The sequence below is a fragment of the Vulpes lagopus genome, chromosome 6, assembly GCF_018345385.1.
Source record: "Vulpes lagopus strain Blue_001 chromosome 6, ASM1834538v1, whole genome shotgun sequence".
Classification (NCBI taxonomy): domain Eukaryota; kingdom Metazoa; phylum Chordata; class Mammalia; order Carnivora; family Canidae; genus Vulpes; species Vulpes lagopus.
Window position 1 is genome coordinate 8,211,271 of NC_054829.1, and position 19,551 is coordinate 8,230,821.

A 19,551-nucleotide genomic window follows, 5' to 3' on the forward strand; every position below is an offset into this window, starting at 1 on the left:
AAGCTGCTGCACAGTGAAGGAAACAGTCAACAAAACTAAAGGACAGCCTATGGAATGGGAGAAGATATTTGCAAATGGCACATTGGATTAAGGGCTAGTCTCCAAGATCTATAAAGAACTCATCAGATTCAACACCCCCAAAATAAGTAATCCAGTTAAAAAAAAGGGCAGAAGATATTAGCAGACATTTTTCCAAAGAGGACATACATATGGCTAGTAGACACGTGAAAAGATGCTCAACATCCCTCATCATCAGGGAAATACAAATCAAAACCACAATGAGGTTATCACCTCACACTTGTCAGAATGGCTAAAATGAACAGCGCAGGAAACAACAGATGTTGACAAAGATGTGGAGAAAGGGGAACCCTCTTGTACTGTTGGTGGGAATGCCAACTGGTACAGCCGCCCTAGAAAACATCATGGAGGTTCCTCAAAAGTCAAAAATATAATTACCCTAAAAAAATAGAACTATCCTATGACCCAGCAATTGCACTGCTAGGTATTTACTGAAAGGATACAAAAATACTAATTCAAAGGGGCAAATGCACCCCAATATGTATAGCAGCATTATCAATAATAGCCAAATTATAGAAAGCCTAAATTTCCACAGACTGATGAATGGATAAAGAAGACATGGTACCTACATATACATATACATATACATATACATATACATATACATATACATATATATATATACATATATGTATGTGTATATATATATATATACATAATGGAATATTACTCAGGCATCAAAAAGAATGAAATCTTGCCTTTTGCAAAGATATAGATGGGGCTAGAGTGTAAAATGTTAAGTGAAATAACAGAGAAATAAGTCAGAGAAAGACAAGTACCATATGATTTCACTCATATGTGGAATTTAAGAAACAAAACAGATGAACATATGGGAATAAGGAAAAGAGAAAAAGCAGAGAGGGAAACAAGCCACAAGAAACTCTTAATGACAGAGAACAAACCAAGGATTGACGGAGGGAAGTGGGTGTGCAATGGACATGATGGGTATTAAGGAGGGCACTTGTTATGATGAGCACTGGCCGTTGTATGTAAGTGAAGAATCACTGAATCCTACTCCAGAAACCAATATTGCACTGTATGTTAATCACCTAAAATTTAAATTAAAAAATAATTTAAAAAAGAAAAAAAAACAAATTTTCATGTTAGTAGACATGGAACAGATAAAGATTTCAAATAAAGTCCTGTATTGAGAAAGAAGAAGAAGAAGGAGGAGGAGGAGGAGGAGGAGTATGAGGAGGAGGAGGAGGAGGAGGAGGAGGAAGAGGAGGAGGAGGAGGAGGAGGAGAAAAGAAATAAAGGAAGGCACTTGTGATGAGCACTGGGTGTTATATTTAAGTGATGAATCACTAAATTCTACACCTGAGACCAAAAAGAAGAAAGAGAAGCAGAAGGCATTACTATCTTCACTTTATGGGTTAGAAAAAGGAGTCTTAGAATGGTTAAATCACCAGCCTAATGTAAAAAAAAAAAAAAATCATAAGTGGCTCAATGTGGACTTGAACCCAGATCACTCCACACCATATACAATGCTCTTTCTACAATATCACAATTGCTTTATAAGGGTTTTCTGTGTTTTACACAATATAAACACTCTAGAACCAAACAGTATAGACATACCTTATAGCCATTAGCTCACTAAAGAGTAATTAGTATAGAGCTGAGCTTTGGATTTCTACTTTCATAGGAATTTAATTTAGTTATATTACTTTAGGTAAATATAAAACAATTACAAATATAAAAAAGAACAAAAAGGTAACACCTTTTCCAGATGTTTGGAAATTAAAAAAAAAAAATTTCTCAATAATTCGCGGCCAAAAAAAAAAATTCTAAGAGCCACTAGAAAATTTGTAGAAATTAATAACAACTCAAGTAGCATTTAGGGCACTTCAAAACTTGGGGAATGCTGCCAAAACCATACTTGGCAAATTTGTGGCATGAAGTGGTTATATCAGAAAAACAAAGACTTGAATATTAATGATCTTAGGGTCTAACCCCAAGCAGCATAAACCCGAATTAGAAGGAAGAAGAATAAAGACAGAGACATTGGTTTATTAGAAAACAAAGATACAGAGAGAACACACACAGCAAAAGCCACTTCTGGAATAATAATAATAATAATAGTAAAACTGGAAAAAGGATTCAGAGTGATGAAGAAAAGGGATGGGACACAAGAAAACATTGGAATTTTAAAATATATCCTATTTATTTATTCATGAGAGACACAGGCAGAGAGAGAAGCAGGCTCCCTGCAGGGAGCCCGAGCAGGACTCGATCCCAGGACCCTGGGTCACGACCTGAGCTGAAGGTAACTGCTAAACCGCTGAGCTACCGGAGCGGCCCTAAACATTGGCATTTGAGGCGCTGAAACGGACACTCTTTTCCTTTTTGGGGTTTGGAAGATTTACAAAAAGAGTCAAGAGTTCTCAAGATTCAAAGAAGGCAGGCGGAGCCCCAAGCCTCTCCGGTTTGCTAAAGGCGTGGTTCCGGCTGCAGGACAGGCCTCGAGTGAGCGGTGATGCGGGGCATCCGTCCCTGAACCCCAGAACAAGACAAGCTCGCCCAACCAGCCACAGGCAGCCCCCGAGAGCCACGGGGTGGCTCGCCCGTGGGGGGCCTGCGCCCGCGACCCAGGGCACCGCCCAAGGCAGGACCGCCTCGACCCGGGGAGCCCCGCGCAGGGGCCGGGAGGCGGGGCCAGCGCGGGGGCCACGCCCCCCGCCGCAGCCGCCAATCACGGAGCTCGCTTGAGCGGAGGGAGGCGGGGCAACAGGTGCGGCGAGGGGGCCGCGGCCTGCAGGGACACCTGGGCTCCTCCTCCCGGACCGCGGAGGGGCGGGCGGGGGAGGGGGGGCGCCTGGGAAACAGTGACCCCGAAAAGGGGCAGCCTAACCACAAAGAGAAATTTGTTAAAGGTCTAAAGAAAGTCTTACGGGCAATTTTTGCCGGTTAATTTGAAAACAGCCTAAAGGGCTAATTTCTTGGCACCCCCTCCCTCCAAGCCCCCCACTGCTTTCATACACCCCAAGATCGTTTTACAGGCAGATTCTGTTCTCAGTTAGTTGTATGAGAATAGTTTTTAAAAAAATTTTTTTTTTATTGGAGTTTAATTTGCCAACATATAGCATATCACTCAGTGCTCATCCCGTCAAGGCCCCCCCAGTGCCCATCACCCAGTCACCCCCACCCCCCACCCACCTCCCCTTCCACCACCCTTTGTTCATTTCCCAGAGTTAGGAGTCTCTCATATTCTGTCTCCCTCACTGATGTTTTCACTCATTTTCTCTCCTTTCCCTTTATTCCCTTTCACTAATTTTTATATTCCCCAAATGAATGAGACCATATAATGTTTGTCCTTCTCCGATTGACTTATTTCACTCAGCATAATACCCTCCAGCTCCATCCACCTCGAAGCAAATGGTGGGTATTTGTCGCTTCTAATGGCTGGGGAATATTCCATTGTTGTATGAGAATAGTTAAACCAGGACACTAAACCCCGAAAAATACAGTATGTCAAAGGCAGATTATAGGCCATTTTCACTTGTAGATTTGAATAGTTGTGCGAAAATCTCCCAACATGACATTATTAAAGCCAATCCAGAAACGTTTTGTATTAAAAAAAAAAATTATCACGAGCAACTTGGGTTGATCAAGTCCGTGTGGTCATTCTTACAATAAATTATTAAAATAAATTTCATACATTGCTGTTTTGATAGTTTTTCTTTTTCCAGCAGCGATGCACACAATAGGTGCTCAGGGACCCACTTAATGATTTAAGTAACTTGCAAGACAAACAGGCAATTCCGGCTAATTCAAAATACTAAAGTCAATATAATTGTATTTTTAAATACAAGATTTTAGGGATGCCTGGGTAGCTCGGAGGTTGAGCATCTACTTTCCTCTCAGGTTGTGACCCCGGGGTCCCAGGATCCAGTCCCTCATCAGGCTCCCTGCATGAAGCCTGCTTCTCCCTCTCTCTCTCTCTCTCTCTCTCTCTCATGAATAAATAAATAAATAAATCAAAAATCTAAAAAAAAAAAGATTTGGCATTGGAAGACATTTAGACCTATCTAGTCTAGAGCCTTTATTCATTTATTTTAACTCCAAAATTTTAATGACTTAGCAAAGGTCATAAATTAATGAGTAGAAAAGGGGCTAGAACTCTGAATCCCACTGGTCCTTCAAATATTTTATATTTGCAGTATTTGTATCACCAAAGGAAGGAAGGAAGGAAGGAAGGAAGGAAGGAAGGAAGGAAGGAAGAAAGAAAGAAAGAAAGAAAGAAAGAAAGAAAGAAAGAAAGAAAGAAAGGAGAAAGTTTTTAATAGGACAGGTGGGGACAAAGTTCCTACCGTAATATCTTCTGAGACCAGTAGGTGTCACCTTAAAGCCGTTATTCCATATCACCGCTGTGGGTTCTCTGCTCATGGGAAAAGCCTGGTGGATGGAACCTTTAGAGGTTTGGGTGTTCTATGTAAGTTCTACAGAAGTTAAATGAGGATGATGATAATAACCCTTGATAGAATTTTGATGGTTTTATAGGAGATACACGAGGATTACATGAACTACCATAAGTAAAACGTTTAGTGCAGTGCCTGGCATGTAGTGAGCAAACCCTCAATAATTCTTAGGTGTAATACACTTATTCATCATCACCAGGGCATTCCTATCATCTATCTTGACTAAAGATAGGAAATACTATATATAGTATATATATGTATAGAGGCATTATATATATATAAATGATAAATTTTGCTGCAACAGAAGGCTGAGAAGCTGTTAGTGTTTACAAAAGTTTTTCAGCTGTAGGTATGTCTTTTAAAATTTTTATTTTATGTATTTGAGAGAGAGAGTGCGAGTGAGACAGAGCAGAAGAGGGGCGGGGAGAGGGGAGAAGCAGACTCCTCACTGAGTAGGGAGTCTCATGTGGGACTCAATACCAGGACCCTGGGATCAAGGGATCATGATCTGAGACCGAGGCAGATGCTTAACTGACTGAGCCACCTAGGTTCCCAAGCTGTAGGTATATCTTTTTTTTTTTTTTAAGATTTACTTATTTATTCATGAGAGACACACAGAGAGAGGCAGAGACACACAGAGGGAGAAGCAGGCTCCCTATGGGGAGCCCAATGTAGGACTTGATCCTGGGACCCCAGGATCATGACCTGAGTCAAAGGCAGATGCTCAATGCTGAGTCACCCAGGTGTCCCTGTAGGTGTATCTTAATAACTGGTGACTGTGCCTGTGTCCAGATCAACTCGATTGAATGATGGAGCTTTGGAATCAAGAAAAAATAAAAATAAGCCCTGTCGTCTTTGTGGTCTGGTGGATTTGGGTTAGAACCACAGCTCTAGGGATCCCTGGGTGGCGCAGTGGTTTAGCGCCTGCCTTTGGCCCAGGGCGTGATCCTGGAGACCTGGGATCAAGTCCCACATCGGGCTCCTGGTGCATGGAGCCTGCTTCTCCCTCTGCCTATGTCTCTGCCTCTCTCTCTCTCTGTGTGACTATCATAAATAAATAAAAATTAAAAAAAAAAAAAGAACCACAGCTCTAACACTTGACACCTCTTTCCCCCAATGCCCACATCTGTAAAATGGGGATAATTATGTACATATATATGACACCGTTGTTGTACAGAGTGAATCAGACAAGGCCAGGAAGTGCTCAGAAAGGTGCTCAGCAGATCCCTAGTTATGTGACCTTGAGCTAGTTATACACACTTTTCCACTATAAGAAACAAAGGAGAGAGATTCTGGAAAAAGGAGAAATGTGGCTCCCCCTCCTCCCCACTCGAACTCTGAGTTATTTGTTTCTTCTGAGCCAAGGGACTTCTTGGACCCATACCTTAGTGGGTGAGGGCTTGAGCTCCGCTGGGACCTAACACAAGGCTCTCAACTGAGTGAGCTACACCTGCATCAGGACCAGAACCTAAGGACAGCGCATCTTGGGGTGAGCCTGAAGCTCAAAGATCCGTGGGTGAGGACGAGGGGACTAGACACAGAGGCATGTAATGAGTTGAGATGATGTAACGTACATGCGCGGCTGCCCTGGCCGTGCACACTGCGCTGCCTTCGAAAGAGCTTCCCAGGGCACCTGGGGGGCTCAGCACTTGAGAATCTGCCTTCGGCTCAGGTCATGATCCCAGGGTCCTGGGATCAAGTTCCACCTCAATCTCCCTGAAGGGAGCCTGCTTCTCCCTCTGCCTGTGTCTCTGCCTCTCTCTCTGTGTCTCTCATGAAAAAATAAATAAAATCATAAGAAAGAAAGGAAGAAAGAAAGAAGAAAGAACTTCCCTTACCCCAAATGCTTTACTACTCTGTACTTACATTTTTTCCAAATTTGAGAACCATTTTTTCAGCATTTATGTGGTCCAAAAAATTTGGATGGTGTTTTCTTCTTCGATAATCCTCTTCAGTGAATGGAATCTCAGAATCATCCTATGAAAGACAAAAAGCCAGACCTGGATACATAAAGCTTAGAGTTACATAACACCCCTAAGCCCCACAGGCTGGCTCGCCTGCATTCCAGAGAGCTCAAAGAAAACATTTGAAAAGCTACTGCTTACTTTTACAGTGATTCACCTCCCTTGAAAACGTTTTAGCTGGTCAAATTTTATTATTTATCCTGACTTCAAGCAAAATAAAAAATTTAAATGTCTTTCTTTTAAAGACATTAAATAACCCATTTCTTTTTCAAAATTTTGTTTTAATTCAATTGATTAACATATGGTATATTATTAGTTTCAGAGGTAGACATCAGTGATTCATCAGGTGCATATAACCCTGTGCTCATCACATCCCATGCCCTCCTTCATGCCCATCACTCAGTTACCCCATCCCCCCACCTCCACTCCTCCAGCGACCCTCTGTGTGTTTCCCAGAGTTAAGAGTCTCTTACGGTTTGCCTCCTTCTCTGTTTTCATCTGATTTGATTTTTCCTTCCCCTCATGTTCATATGTTTCTTCTTAAATTCCACATATAAGTGAGATCATAATCGTCTTTCTCTGATTGACTTACTTTGCTTAGCATCATACTCTCTAGTTCCATTCATATTGTTGGAAATGGTAAGATTTCTTTTTTTGATGGCTGAGTAATATTCCATTGTATATACACCCCACATCATCTTTATCCATTCATCTGTCAATGGACACCGAGGCTCTTACCACAGTTTGGCTATTGTGGACACTGCTGCTATGAACATTGGGGTGCAGGTGCCCCTTCGGATCACTATGTTTGTATTCTTTGGGTAAATAAAGTAACCCCTTTCTCAATAGTTCTTGCAATGTATAGAGCTTCTTTATTTATTTTTATTTATTATTTTTTAAAGATTTTTTTCTTTCATGAGAGACACAGAGAGAGAGAGAGAGAGAGAGAGAGGCAGAGACACAGGCAGAGGGAGAAGCAGACTCCCTGCAAGGAGCCCGATGTGGGGCTCGATCCTGGGACTCCAGGATCATGCCTTGAGCCGAAGGCAGATGCTCAACCGCTGAGCCACCCAGGCATCCCTTAGAGTTTCCTTTTTTTAAAAAAAAAATTATCTAAATTCAATTTGGCAACATATGGTATAACTCCCAGGGCTAGAGTTTCCTGTTTTAATCTCACCGGTGGGTTCTTCTTCTCTGTCACTTTGCCCTTTCCCCTGCCATCAACCTCATGTAAATAAGAGCAGTCCACGTACAAATTTCTATAAGATAAAGTGCAATATCAACTTGCTTTGAGAATCAGGGATGAAAAATATTTCTTGACAACCCATTGGTGGCCCATCATGTTAATTCCTTTCATGGCCTACCCTCCGGTGCAGACCCCTAGAAGGATCCTTCTAGAACAATAAAATGAAAACTTTCTGAAACTCAAAGAAGGAAACTGAAACTCATGGTATAGAGTGACTTCCCCAGATCCATGTAGATGCAGAGGTCCTAGTAATTGGAGAAGGATTTTTAAAACAGTTTTAGATAAGGAGCCTTTCATTTTTTTATATGTGTATTTTTTTTTTACTGGAGTTCAATTTGCCAACATATAGCATAACACCCAGTGCTCATCCCGTCAAGTGTCCTCCTCAGTGCCCATCACCCAATCACCCCATCCCCCTGCCCACCTCCCCTTCCACTACCCCTCGTTCATTTCCCAGAGTTAGGAGTCTCTCATGGTTTGTCACCCTCTCTGATTTTTCTCACTCATTTTCCCTCCTTTCCCCTATAATCTGTTTCACTATTTCTTATATTCCCCATATGAGTGAAACCATTTAATGATTGTCCTTCGATAAGGAGCCTTTCAACCTCATCACAGTGATCCAAGTTAGATAATCAATCCAAAGCACTTGAGTCCTTAGTTTCCGTGAGTGAATCAGGGAGACAGCAGAAACACAAGGGTGAGGATCCCAGAGGTGGCACAACTGTTGGCAGGGATGGCCCAAATTTCCAGGGCCAAGCTGGGAATTGGTAGAAGATGAGGCAGTCACCAGCCCGTTGATCAGGGCTTGTAGATCATGTTGAGGAATTTAGATTTATTCTAGGAGCATAAAAAAGTATTGAAGGATTCTGAGTGTTTTAAACAGAACAGAAGCATGATCTGAATTATAATTTAATAGGATCACTTAGGCTGTTCCTTGAAGATGGGATTGGAAGGAAGTGATGGCAGGCACCAGTTACCAGGCTGCTTTTGTAGCAGGAGGGGTAAAGGCTGAGGCTCAGGCTAGAACGTCGCCATGGATACAAAGAGAGAAAGATGGATTAGGACACATTCTGGGTGATGAGTTAACAAGATGTACCGATGGGTTGGCTGGTGGGTGGAAGGGAGTGAGGCTGGAGCAGCTGGAATGGTGGTATTGCCGTGGGGAGGAAGACCAGGAGAGAGCCAGTGTTGGTGGGGAAGATCAAGCTAACCCAACTCAATTCTGGGTCCATGGTAGACACTCAATGAGTCCATGTTACCTGATTAGCTGACCTCTAGAGTATGTCCAGTGGCTCAGACACAGGGTTGCCAGAGAAAAATACAGGATACTTAGCTAAACTTGAATTTCAGATAAACAAACAAATTATTTTTTAGTGTTAAGTATGTCTTAAATACCCCACAGGATGTACTTATGCTAAACATTATTCGTGGTTTATCTAAAATTCTAATTTAACTGGACATCCTGTATTTGCATTTGCTAAATCTGGCAATCCTACTCACGTGGGGTCTGGAAACAGTGGAATCAGCCTTGCCTTCAAGAGGAATTGAGTCTTGGCATCTCCAGAGCCCTGGCTGTCATGACGGGGTGGCCAGCCTGCCTGCCTGCCTGGCCCTCCTGGGCTCCCTGGGTGCCTAGCACTCTTCTTCTATGATTTGCTTCAGCTTCTGTCCTCTTGGCTGCAGAAGAGGCAGTTATATCCCCGGTGCTCTGGTTCTCTGGCCACAGGTTTTGATGACCAGTCAACCTCTTCTGTGGCATTCTGAGGGTGAGAAGATCACCGTCTCCCTGGCCAGCTACACCGTTGCCCATCAGTGTGCACCAGGCTGGGCTGCAGTTTCTGAGCTATCATCCAGATTCCTGGTCGGGACAGAGACCTGCCTTGCACACCATGAACCTTCGCCACTGCTCATTGGACTGTGTTCCCTCTTGTCCTTAATAGTCACTTGTTACAAATAGATGACAAATAAAGTATATTTTAATTCTGGGTCTTTCATAGAAGTTTTGGTTCCTTGCAACTGTTTGCATCTCTGCTTTTCCAAGAAGTGATGAGTCGACTTTTTGTTGGCATTATATCCATTATCCTTTGGTTGTTACACAGTGGTTTCTGGTAGCATTCCTGGAAGCTTGGCCTGTCTCGTTAACATCTCAGTACAATCAATAAGCTTTTTTAAAAAAGATTTATTTATTTATTCATGAGAGACACAGAGAGGGAGGCAGAGACACAGGCAGAGGGAGAAGCAGGCTCCTCTCAGGGAGCCTGATGTGGGACTCGATCCCAGGGTTCTGGGATCACAACCTGAGTCAAAGGCAGATGCTCCACCACTGAGCCACTCAGGAGCCCCTCAATAAGCTTGTTTAGAGTCTTCAATCTTCCTGAGGTGAAGAACCAACTCTGCAGAGTGATCTCCTCCTTTTTGTTTAGGACATTGGGTAAAATCCGTTGTCTTGTAATATAGTGTTAGACCTGCTTTTTGATTGGTCATTGTGTTCGACTGCTTGTGTGGATCACCTGTTGAACGCTTCCTACCTGGTTATTCCAAGTGACATCAGAGCACATCTGCCCTTTTTCCTTTGGGCTATTTGGTTGATTAACAGTCACCCCTCTTTACTCACACATAAACTTTTAAGACAGAGTTTGAAAACAGGTTACTATCTATCTATAGAAAAAAAGCCCCATAAATATTAAGATTCTCTCACTTATTGAAATAAATACAAACGAAAATATTCTATTTACCCTTCTTTTGTATTAAAACATGCTCTGTACACAGTTTTGTATCCATTTGGATGCTTTGGCTACAAGGAACAGAAAGCCAAATTCAAAGTGGCCTCAACACTGCTGGGATTCATCATCTTCCAAAAAAACCATTCAAAACTGGGTTGGCCCCAGGGGTTCCTGGGTGGCTCAGTTAAATAAATATCTAATTCTTGATCTTGGCTCAATTCTCAATCTCATGGTTGTGAGTTCAAGTCCCACATTGGGCTCCCAATGCTGGATGTGGAGCCTACTTAAAACTAAACAACACAAAAGCCAGGGTGGCTCCAGGTGCCACATGCTGGGCTTCTCTGCTCTTCTGATGCCCTCTTAGCTCCACCTCCTTCAGGTGTGCCCTTCAGACGCATAGCAAGACTGACTGGCAGCGGCAGTCCTGAGTGTCATATCCAGAGTGGACAATATCTCCAGTGGGAAGAAGGTTGCATCTTCCTCAAAGTCTCTCTTAATCAGGGATGAACCCTTCCCAGAGGTCTCCCAGCAGACTTCTCTCTGTGCCAGAGCCTGGACCACACTGATTTCCTGGGCACAGAGTTGGATGACATCTCCCAGGCTCTCTTCAGGTGGGTGTGGTCATGTGACTGGCGATTCATCAAGGGGATTTAGAGAAGGGATGCACATGTCTTGTCACATCTGGCTTGGAAAGCTTACTGCACATGATCTTTTGTGCCTTCTATCCTTGGGTCCCTAGGTTTGGAGTAGATTTGCATAATGGCTCTGGAAGCCAATCTGGAAGATGGTCAAGCCATCCAATGGAAGGAGCCTGGGTCTGGATTCAGAGTTGGAAGGATACTTTCTCATTCATCAGGAACACCTGTCATATGTTTCACATGAGTGAGGAATAAACCTTCCCCATGGCTAAGACATTCTATGGGTTTGGGGTCTGGCTGTTACTCCCTGGCATCCTGGGATTAGATTGTATGCCTGCCCTTGACCCATCGTTGGCAAGAGGAATGGGACCATCACGGTTCATTTGGATTAATAAGGATTTCCCCCAGGAGCTGGGGATAGCATCTCCCTTCCCTATCTCATGGGCAGTGTGGCCACCTGAACAAATCAAGACTCTGCTGGCAAGGAAGATGGGGCAGGGGGGTGACTGCCAGAGGACCAGCAGTGTTTATACCAATCCATGTTCACCTTTCCCTTTTGAGTTGCATAACAAAGTCATTAACTTTCATTAACTCAGTGGATTTTAGTTAACCACAATATGTTGGGCAGGGTCTTAGCAGGAGAGAAAGCGCACTCGAAGTGGGCAATCTGAGGAGAGTTTAAAAACAAGACTATTTACAAAAATGTGGACAGGGTGTAGGGGAGTCAGATACCCTGGAGTCAGTAATGGGGTGCTCTGGACCACTCCTAGGTCCCTAAGTCAAGAGGAAGACAGCAACAATTAGGGCCTAGAGAGGAGCGGACAGGCTGCCATACAGGCACAGTGACTTCGACTGAGGAGCTCGACCTGCCAACAGCATGTCTATTGAAGGGAGTTTGCAGAATAAATACCCTGACCTCTTTCTTCTCCTTTCTCTCATCCTCTCACGCTGCTCCCATTGGACAAACCCAGTGGGCAAAGGAGGGTAAAGCTGCTCACTGTTCTAGCCCGTGAGGCCAGAGCAGGGTGGAGAAAAGTGGAGACTGGATCTGAAGATGCAGATGGGAAATGCTCAGCACGCGTGACTATTTTCATGACACCACCCTTCACAACGGGGCTACGGGGAGCCCTCTATGTCCTCTCGGCACTGCCCGTGGCATCTCTGAAAATGTCTCAGCTTTCTAGCACCAAAAATATGTTCCAGGCCTACCCAGGTTTTTACCCACCCAAAACATGGAATCCACTACCTTCTATGGTGTCCTGGAGCTAGTTTTGCCAAAAAGCAGCTTTAGAGATGAACATTTATGTCTTAGAGAGGCCCAGGAGGGCTGCTGGTGGGCCCTTTTTCCTGACAGAGCTGAAGATCTGTTTTCCTTGAAGTCGTGAGTTGGCAATGATTTATTCTAACTTAACATATCTTGTTAAAGACCCCTACTTCACTTGGACCTGGTTCCACTGGCTGTTCAGATTTCCTGGGATGATGCCAAAAAGACAAGCCGAGAAGAGCAGGGGGACAGGTGCACAGGGCGTGCCCAGCTCCCCAATCTCTGACGCCCAACGGCATCTCAGTCTGTGGATTTTTGTAAGACATTGCTTATATCTCTATAACAACGCCCTCCTGTGTCAGCTAGCTCTAGCTGGATTCCGATACTTGCAACCCAAAGGCTCGGATTTCCATAATCGCACCCTGACTTCCTCAACCAAACATGGATGCTGAAGTCTTCCTCTGCCCCACATCTTCAATTAGATTTTTGGGGGACAAGCTGGCCTTCAGATCAGCTTGGGCTCAGATTGCTTCATTTTCCCTAGAAAAGGGGGAAACTTTTCTAATCTCTATGGCCAGACACTGAGGACAGATACTCAAAATCCCTATTCCAACCATAACCGTAACTGGGATAGTGACCATCTCTGGGCAAGGAAGCAGTCACGGGCCTTAAGGGAAGTCAAGAAGTGGTTGCACTCAAATGGTCTTATTCAAGGCTTGTGCGGGGCCGGGCGACAAAGACAGGCACATCTGCAGGGCCTCACGTCTAATAGACCCGCCAGATGTCCTGCCCTTACCGATTTAGCTGAGCCCAACGCACAATTACAAGTCACCTGTGACATGCATAGACCCCTAGACTATCAGTGCAACTGTGCCTCAAACAGGGAAAACTCAGGGGCGCCTGGGTGGCACAGGTGGCCCTGAGCTTCGGACTCTTGGTTTCAGCTCAGTTCCTGATCTCAGGGTCGTGGGATCGAGCCCTGCATCGGGCTTTGTGATCAGTGAGGAGTCTGCTTGAGTTTCTCTAACCCTCTCCCTCTGCCCCTCCCCAACCCCTGCCGCTGTGTGTGCACACGCGTGCGCACACACACACACTCTCTCTCTCTCTCTCTCTAATAAATAAATCTTTAAAAAAGAAAAACAGGGAAAAATGAAATCCCACTGGGCTTTCTTCTGCTCCCACAATGCTTCTACTACATTTTACTTATTTGTGAATTTCTACACTGACATAATTTCACATTTACAGAAAGTTTGCAAAAAGCAGTATGGAGAACTCCTATACGTTTTCCCCCCTCAGATCCACTAATGTTTAAAATTTTATCATATTGTTTTTTCCTATTTGTATGTATATATTTTTTAAAGATTCTATTTATTCCTGAGAGACACAGAGAGAGGCAGAGACATAGGCAGAGGGAGAGGCAGGCTCCCTGCAGGGAGCTCGATGCAGGACCCAATTCCAGGACCCTGGGATCACAACCTGAGCCGAAGGCCGATGCTCAACTACTGAGCCACCCAGGCATCCCTTGTATGTATATTTTAAGGACAAATACAAATAAAAAACAAGAAACTTAATTTTCCCTGTTGACAGCAATGGAAGAGATTTCTCTCCCATCCTTTTTCTTAGAGCATTATGCTTTAAGACGTTTGTAAGTTGTTTCTCTGTCTCTTTGAAATGTGTGTAAGGTCTTTCTTTTTTAAGATTTTGTTTATTTGAGAAAGAGAGCCAGAGAGAGAGAGAGTGCACAAGCATGGGGAGCAGCAGAGGGAGAAGGAGAGATAAAATCTTTTTTTTTTTTTTTTTTAAAGATTTTATTTATTTATTCATGAAAGACACAGAGAGAGTGGCAGAGACACAGGCAGAGGGAGAAGCAGGCTCCATGCAGGGAGCCCGACGTGGGACTCGATCCCGGGTCTCCAGGATCAGGCCCTGGGCTGAAGGCGGCGCTAAACCACTGAGCCACCTGGGCTGCCCCGAGAGATAAAATCTTAAGCAGACTCGACGCTGGCCTCGGAGCCCCTCGTGGGGTGGGATCCCAAGACCTTGAGATCATGACCTGAGCCAAAATCACAGGTTGGATGCTTAACTGACTGAGCTACTCAGGTGCACCAAGAGTATGAGTTTTTTAGAAGCAAAATCAACCTCTTGCCAGCTTTATTATCAATAAACATTTTTCTCGAAGAACTGGAAGATATCTCTTTGAAATGGACACATCGGGGATCCCTGAGTGGCTCAGTGGTTTGGCGCCTGCCTTTGGCCCAGGGCGTGATCCTGGAGTCCCGGGATCGAGTCCCACGTCGGGCTCCCTGCATGGGGCCTGCTTCTCCCTCTGGCTGTGTCTCTGCCTCTCTCTCTCTCTCTCTCTCTCTTCTCTCTCTCTGTGTATGTGTCTCTCATGAATAAATAAATAAAATCTTTAAAAAAAAATAAATGGACACCTTGAGGGAGAGAGCACCTCTGTCTTCCAGTTTCTGTAGGAATGTAGGGGCCTAACTTCGCTGCGCACCTTGCTCTCAACTACACAACGACCTCCTGCCATAAAGATATGAAAGATTTGTTTTTCCTCTGGATAAAGACAATTAGCTAATACAGATGGCCACCCGAATTACGAGGTGAATCGAGGACGAATCTGTGACAGATGGCCCTGTCAAGTCCTCCTACCCAAGAACTAGTTATTGTTCATCAGGAAACATGTATGTAATGGACCGAATCTGTTTGGCTATAGAAAAAGGTGAGATTTCCTTCTACCTCTGCAATCTCTTACTGGATAGCCCATGACATGCATGACATTCCATTTTAATGCTTGTTCAGTAATAAAGCTGTTTTCTTTCTCTACTACCATGTGTAGGGATTTTCTGGGTTGGGTGAAGATTTTGTTTTTAATTATATTTCCCCGCAGCAGACACGTTATTTCTTTTTTCTGAACCATTTGAGAGCAAGCTGCATACACCATGCCCCCTTTCTCTTAAATTTTCAGTGCATATCTCCTAAGAACATTCTCCCAAGAAACCATAGAATTTTCCTGACAAAATTAAGGAAATTCAATATTGATATAAGTACTTTTATCTAATCTACAGTTCATGCTCCAATTTTGTCAGTTGTCCCAATCATGCCCTTTACAGCACTTTTCCTCCAGCGTAGGGTCCAGTCCAGGATCACATCTGGCCCTGAATGTCATGTCTTGTTCATCTTTATTTGGAGCAGTACTTCTGTTTTCTGTCTTTTATTGCCATTTTTTATTGCCATTTTTATTTATTTATTTATTTATTTATTTTATTATTGCCATTTTTAAAGCATATGGGCCAACTAACTCTTTAACAGAACATCCTTCGATTTGGGTTGTGTGATGGTTCCACATGATTCGATTCAGATTCTGACATAGCAAACCTGGTTTCCTCTCTGCCCCGCATCTATTTCCTCATCCCAGGGAGATTTCCGAGCAAATCTCACACAGTATCATTTCATCCATAAATACCTCATTCGTTGCACTGCAGTTGGATTTATTCATTTTGGGGTCTTAGCATTACTAGATCCTGTTTAAAAGCCCTATAAGTTCTGTTAATTTTTCTCTAAAAAAATTAATAGAAGAGCTCACTGGAACTGAGTACCTGTGTGGTGTGGGGTAGAGAATTTTGGGGGCAGAGTGATTAAAACCCCCCAAAATTGGTTCTCTATCTTGATTGCTGTGGTGGGTTACACAACTGTGTGCATTTGTCAAAGCTCATAGAACTGTCCAAGAAAGAGGGTGACCCGTACTCCATGTAAGTTATACCTTCATAAGCCTCACTTCAAGCCATCATGAGGAAAAAGAAGTTAAAACCACAGTGAGAGGATATGGACGTGCCATAGGACATAGGAGCTGACTCGGCAGCCATTTCCCTGTATTTCCTTAGGGGGGACCCATCTCTTCTCCACTCTCAGCCCATGTAGGTTAGGGGCTAATCATCCCACCTCTGGTCTGGCCACACCTCCTGTGCTCCATGCTCCCTGGCCACAGTGATTGGCTCAAGTTTAGGTCCAAGACTTACACAAACAGCATGTTCCAGTCCTGGGATGACACACGACCAAAGTGGAAAATGGAATTGAAGCTGTGGGATGGAAGCCCAGGAGCTGCTGGGGGCCAGCAGGAGGGGGAGCCTAGCTGAGAATGAAGCCTACTCAGGACGTAAGAAGCAACAGAAGAGAGAAAGAGAGCAGTGAGCTCTGAGGGCATGTTTTAAGCTTCTAGCTCCAGCTGTGCCTAAAGTCCACCTTTGGAATTACCAGTTATGAGTCATACATTCCCGTTTTGCTTAATTCAGCCTGAGTTAATTTATCACTGAAGGAGTGAGCACAATCAGTCAGGCCAGCAGCCAGTCAAGTGACCAGGGATTGTTTTCCAGCAGGCACTTTGCTAGGCAGTCTGAAGGAAGGAACCAGAATGGGAGTCAAACGCCTGGCCTGGTCCTTGAGGTGATGGCAACCAGATAGAGCAGGTGAGTGCATTTGGCAAGAAAAGGACAGAAAGCCTCGGGTCTCTGATCTCAAGGATCTCCCGGTTCACCAAGATGAGAGACAATTAAACAAACAAATGGCCTTTGACACAATGTGTGATAAATCCCTAAACATCTCCTCATTCTAAGTAACGCGTTCCCTTGATTCTAACGTGTGCATTTCCCTCCCCACATTCTGACATCTCTGAAGGTCGAATATGCCTTGCCATCAGTGGCTCCTTAAGGTGGTGCTCCGCCAGGAAGCATTGAGACCGTCCTTGTCGGTTCCCCGGGTGACCTTGAGCACAGCTGCTCTACTGCCATGCCTTCAAATGCAATTAGGTACCAGGCATGCTCACGGAACTGCCCTTCGAAATGTCTTTTTGCAAGATTACACTGTGATTCAGCACTGGAGTGAAAAGGTGGTTCCCGGGCACAAAGGGCCTGGGGCAGAACGGCAAATGGAAATCTGACATCAGTACATATAATAAGCAACCCCAGAAGTCCGACTGCAAGTCAGTCCACATCTTCCTGCAGAGGAATAACCACGTGCTTTATGGAAAAGGAAGCAAATGACACGAGGCAGCTTTCAGACTGTGTTATTGTGTGGACAAAGACAGAAGGCAGGTGTGGAGCAGACACCTGGCCCCCGAAGAGGAAGGGGTTAGAGGGTTCCTACGACAACTGTATGTGGCTTCCATTTCCCTTTTCATTTCTACACAAGAAAGTGTATGACAGGAATCAAGGTCTAAATACATCTAAAGAAGAGCTTTTTTGGATAAGAAGTATAAGTGGTAAGTAAGGATGGTTATGATTTAAAAGGCATCATTTATCTTTTCCTTTCCTTTCCTCTCCTCACGTAACACAGTGAGGCCCCCTAGAATTGAGTGTGCTCAGAGTCGCTGATTTCTGCTGAATGCTTATTACGGGATGGGGTTCAGGAGGGCAAGCATACAGGTGCACTGTCGAAAGTTCTCTCCATACACAGATCACAAGGTATTAAGGGCGAAATATTGTATAAAGGAAGAGCTACCATATGGGTGCCTGGACGGCTCAGCTGCCTGAGCGTCCCACTCTTGATTTCAGCTCATGTCATGATCTTGGGGTCCTGTGATGGAGCCCTGTGTCAGGATCCGAGCTCAGCGGGGAGTCTACTTGGGATGCTCTTTCCCTCTCCCTCTGCCCCTCTCCTCATTTACTCTCTCTCTCTCTCTCTCAAATAAATACACACATCTTAAAAAAAAAAAAAAAAAGGAAAAGCTGGGGCATTACTTACAGGGTCCAGGGGTTTGGATCGTGCCCAGGTCATCACCGTGGATACTAAGATAAACACCTTCCGCTTCTCAAAGTGGTTGACTTCTTCGTTCAGTGCTGTAGGGCCAAAAAATGGAGCAGTTACTTGGATCTACAAAGTCCTCGTCTGCCCTCCTGTTCTCGGCATTCTCTTCCCGGCCAGCCGAACTCTTCTGCACCCAGCTCACACGTGTAGCCCTCCTTTCTGCCTCCTGGCCGGTAGCAGTGTGCTTCTACTTCTACGGGGTGCCAGTGGGAGTATGGATCCTAGCTGGTGTGGACCGGAACACTTCTCGGGCTTGACTGCATCCTTACCGTCATGAGATAGGTGCTACTATTACGTCTGTTTTACAGATGAGGGACCTGGGGTGCAGTTTGCCCAGATCTATGGAGGAAAGGTAGGGGCACAGTCTGGTCCAGGCAGCCTGGTGGCAAGGGCGGTGCTCTCCCCACTAAGCCCAACAGTCAGCCAGCTGCGTGGAGAATGGACCAGGAGGCTCTAGGGGCGTGGGGATGCAAAGGCCCCAACTCAGAAGATAAGACCCCCTCCCTTACGATTTCACAGAAAGCAGTCCTGTGTAGCTTGTGATGTTGCAGAAGGAAGGAATTGTGGGTGCGCCCACAATTGGCCTTCCCACTCCACTTGGCCTGGGGAAGGGAGCCCATCAACGGGCCCTGTGGACTGGGGCCGGAGGGCCTTTGGTAGGATGGGGATGGGTGATGATGAGCATTCTGTAGAACAGTGTTCTGTAGAACAGTGGTGGACAGAAGGACGAGCACTTGATTTCTAGAAGGTTTATCACCTCCCAGGGGTGGGGCTGGGGGTGGCTCTCCACACACGGAACCACTAAGTCTCCTTAAATACTTTCGGCATGTGATTCCATTACAATATTTTTTATGACATATGATTTTCCAGAAGAAAAGATCTAAAAGGGAGGTCTAATTAAATTGTCAGAGGAGCTGAGGGACACGGTTGTCATGGCACAATTGTATTCTCATGAGCTGATTCCCTATAGAATCAAAACAATAAAGTGCTGATATCTTGAATCTAATAAGCACGTGGATGCTGACCCTAAGTTGAGAATACGTTACTGGCTAAAGCGCGAGAACACCACGTCCACAGATTCATCTCTGACTCAAATGTTAATTTTAGTTCCAGTTTCATCTCATTAACCAAAATGGCCTCTTCAATTTCATTTTGCCCTTTTACCCTTTCTGCTCTACTGTGCTCCAGCCTGGCCTATTTTGTGACTGCTTGGCACACTTAGAGGTCCTCAAAATGGGTTATCCTTTCCTTTATGATCATTTTAATGGGCCTAAAATAATCTCCTTGTTCACTTGTGAGCAAGCACATTTTATCCTTATATGCAAATGTTTGCTCTTATTTCTAATACTTTATTCCCTTCTCCCGTGTCATTTTGTCTTCCTTTAATAGCATCGGTGAAAGGCAAGGTCGGA

The 19,551-nt window shown here is 44.5% G+C and overlaps 1 protein-coding gene across 1 annotated transcript in view; it reads right to left on the bottom strand.

Moving 5' to 3' along the window:
• Positions 1 to 19,551, bottom strand: part of AK7 (adenylate kinase 7) — a 76,450-nt gene that overhangs the window by 42,026 nt on the left and 14,873 nt on the right. Inside the window, 2 exon segments of the mRNA XM_041759204.1 lie at positions 6,363 to 6,473; positions 18,077 to 18,171. Coding sequence (XP_041615138.1) covers positions 6,363 to 6,473; positions 18,077 to 18,171 — 206 coding nt within the window.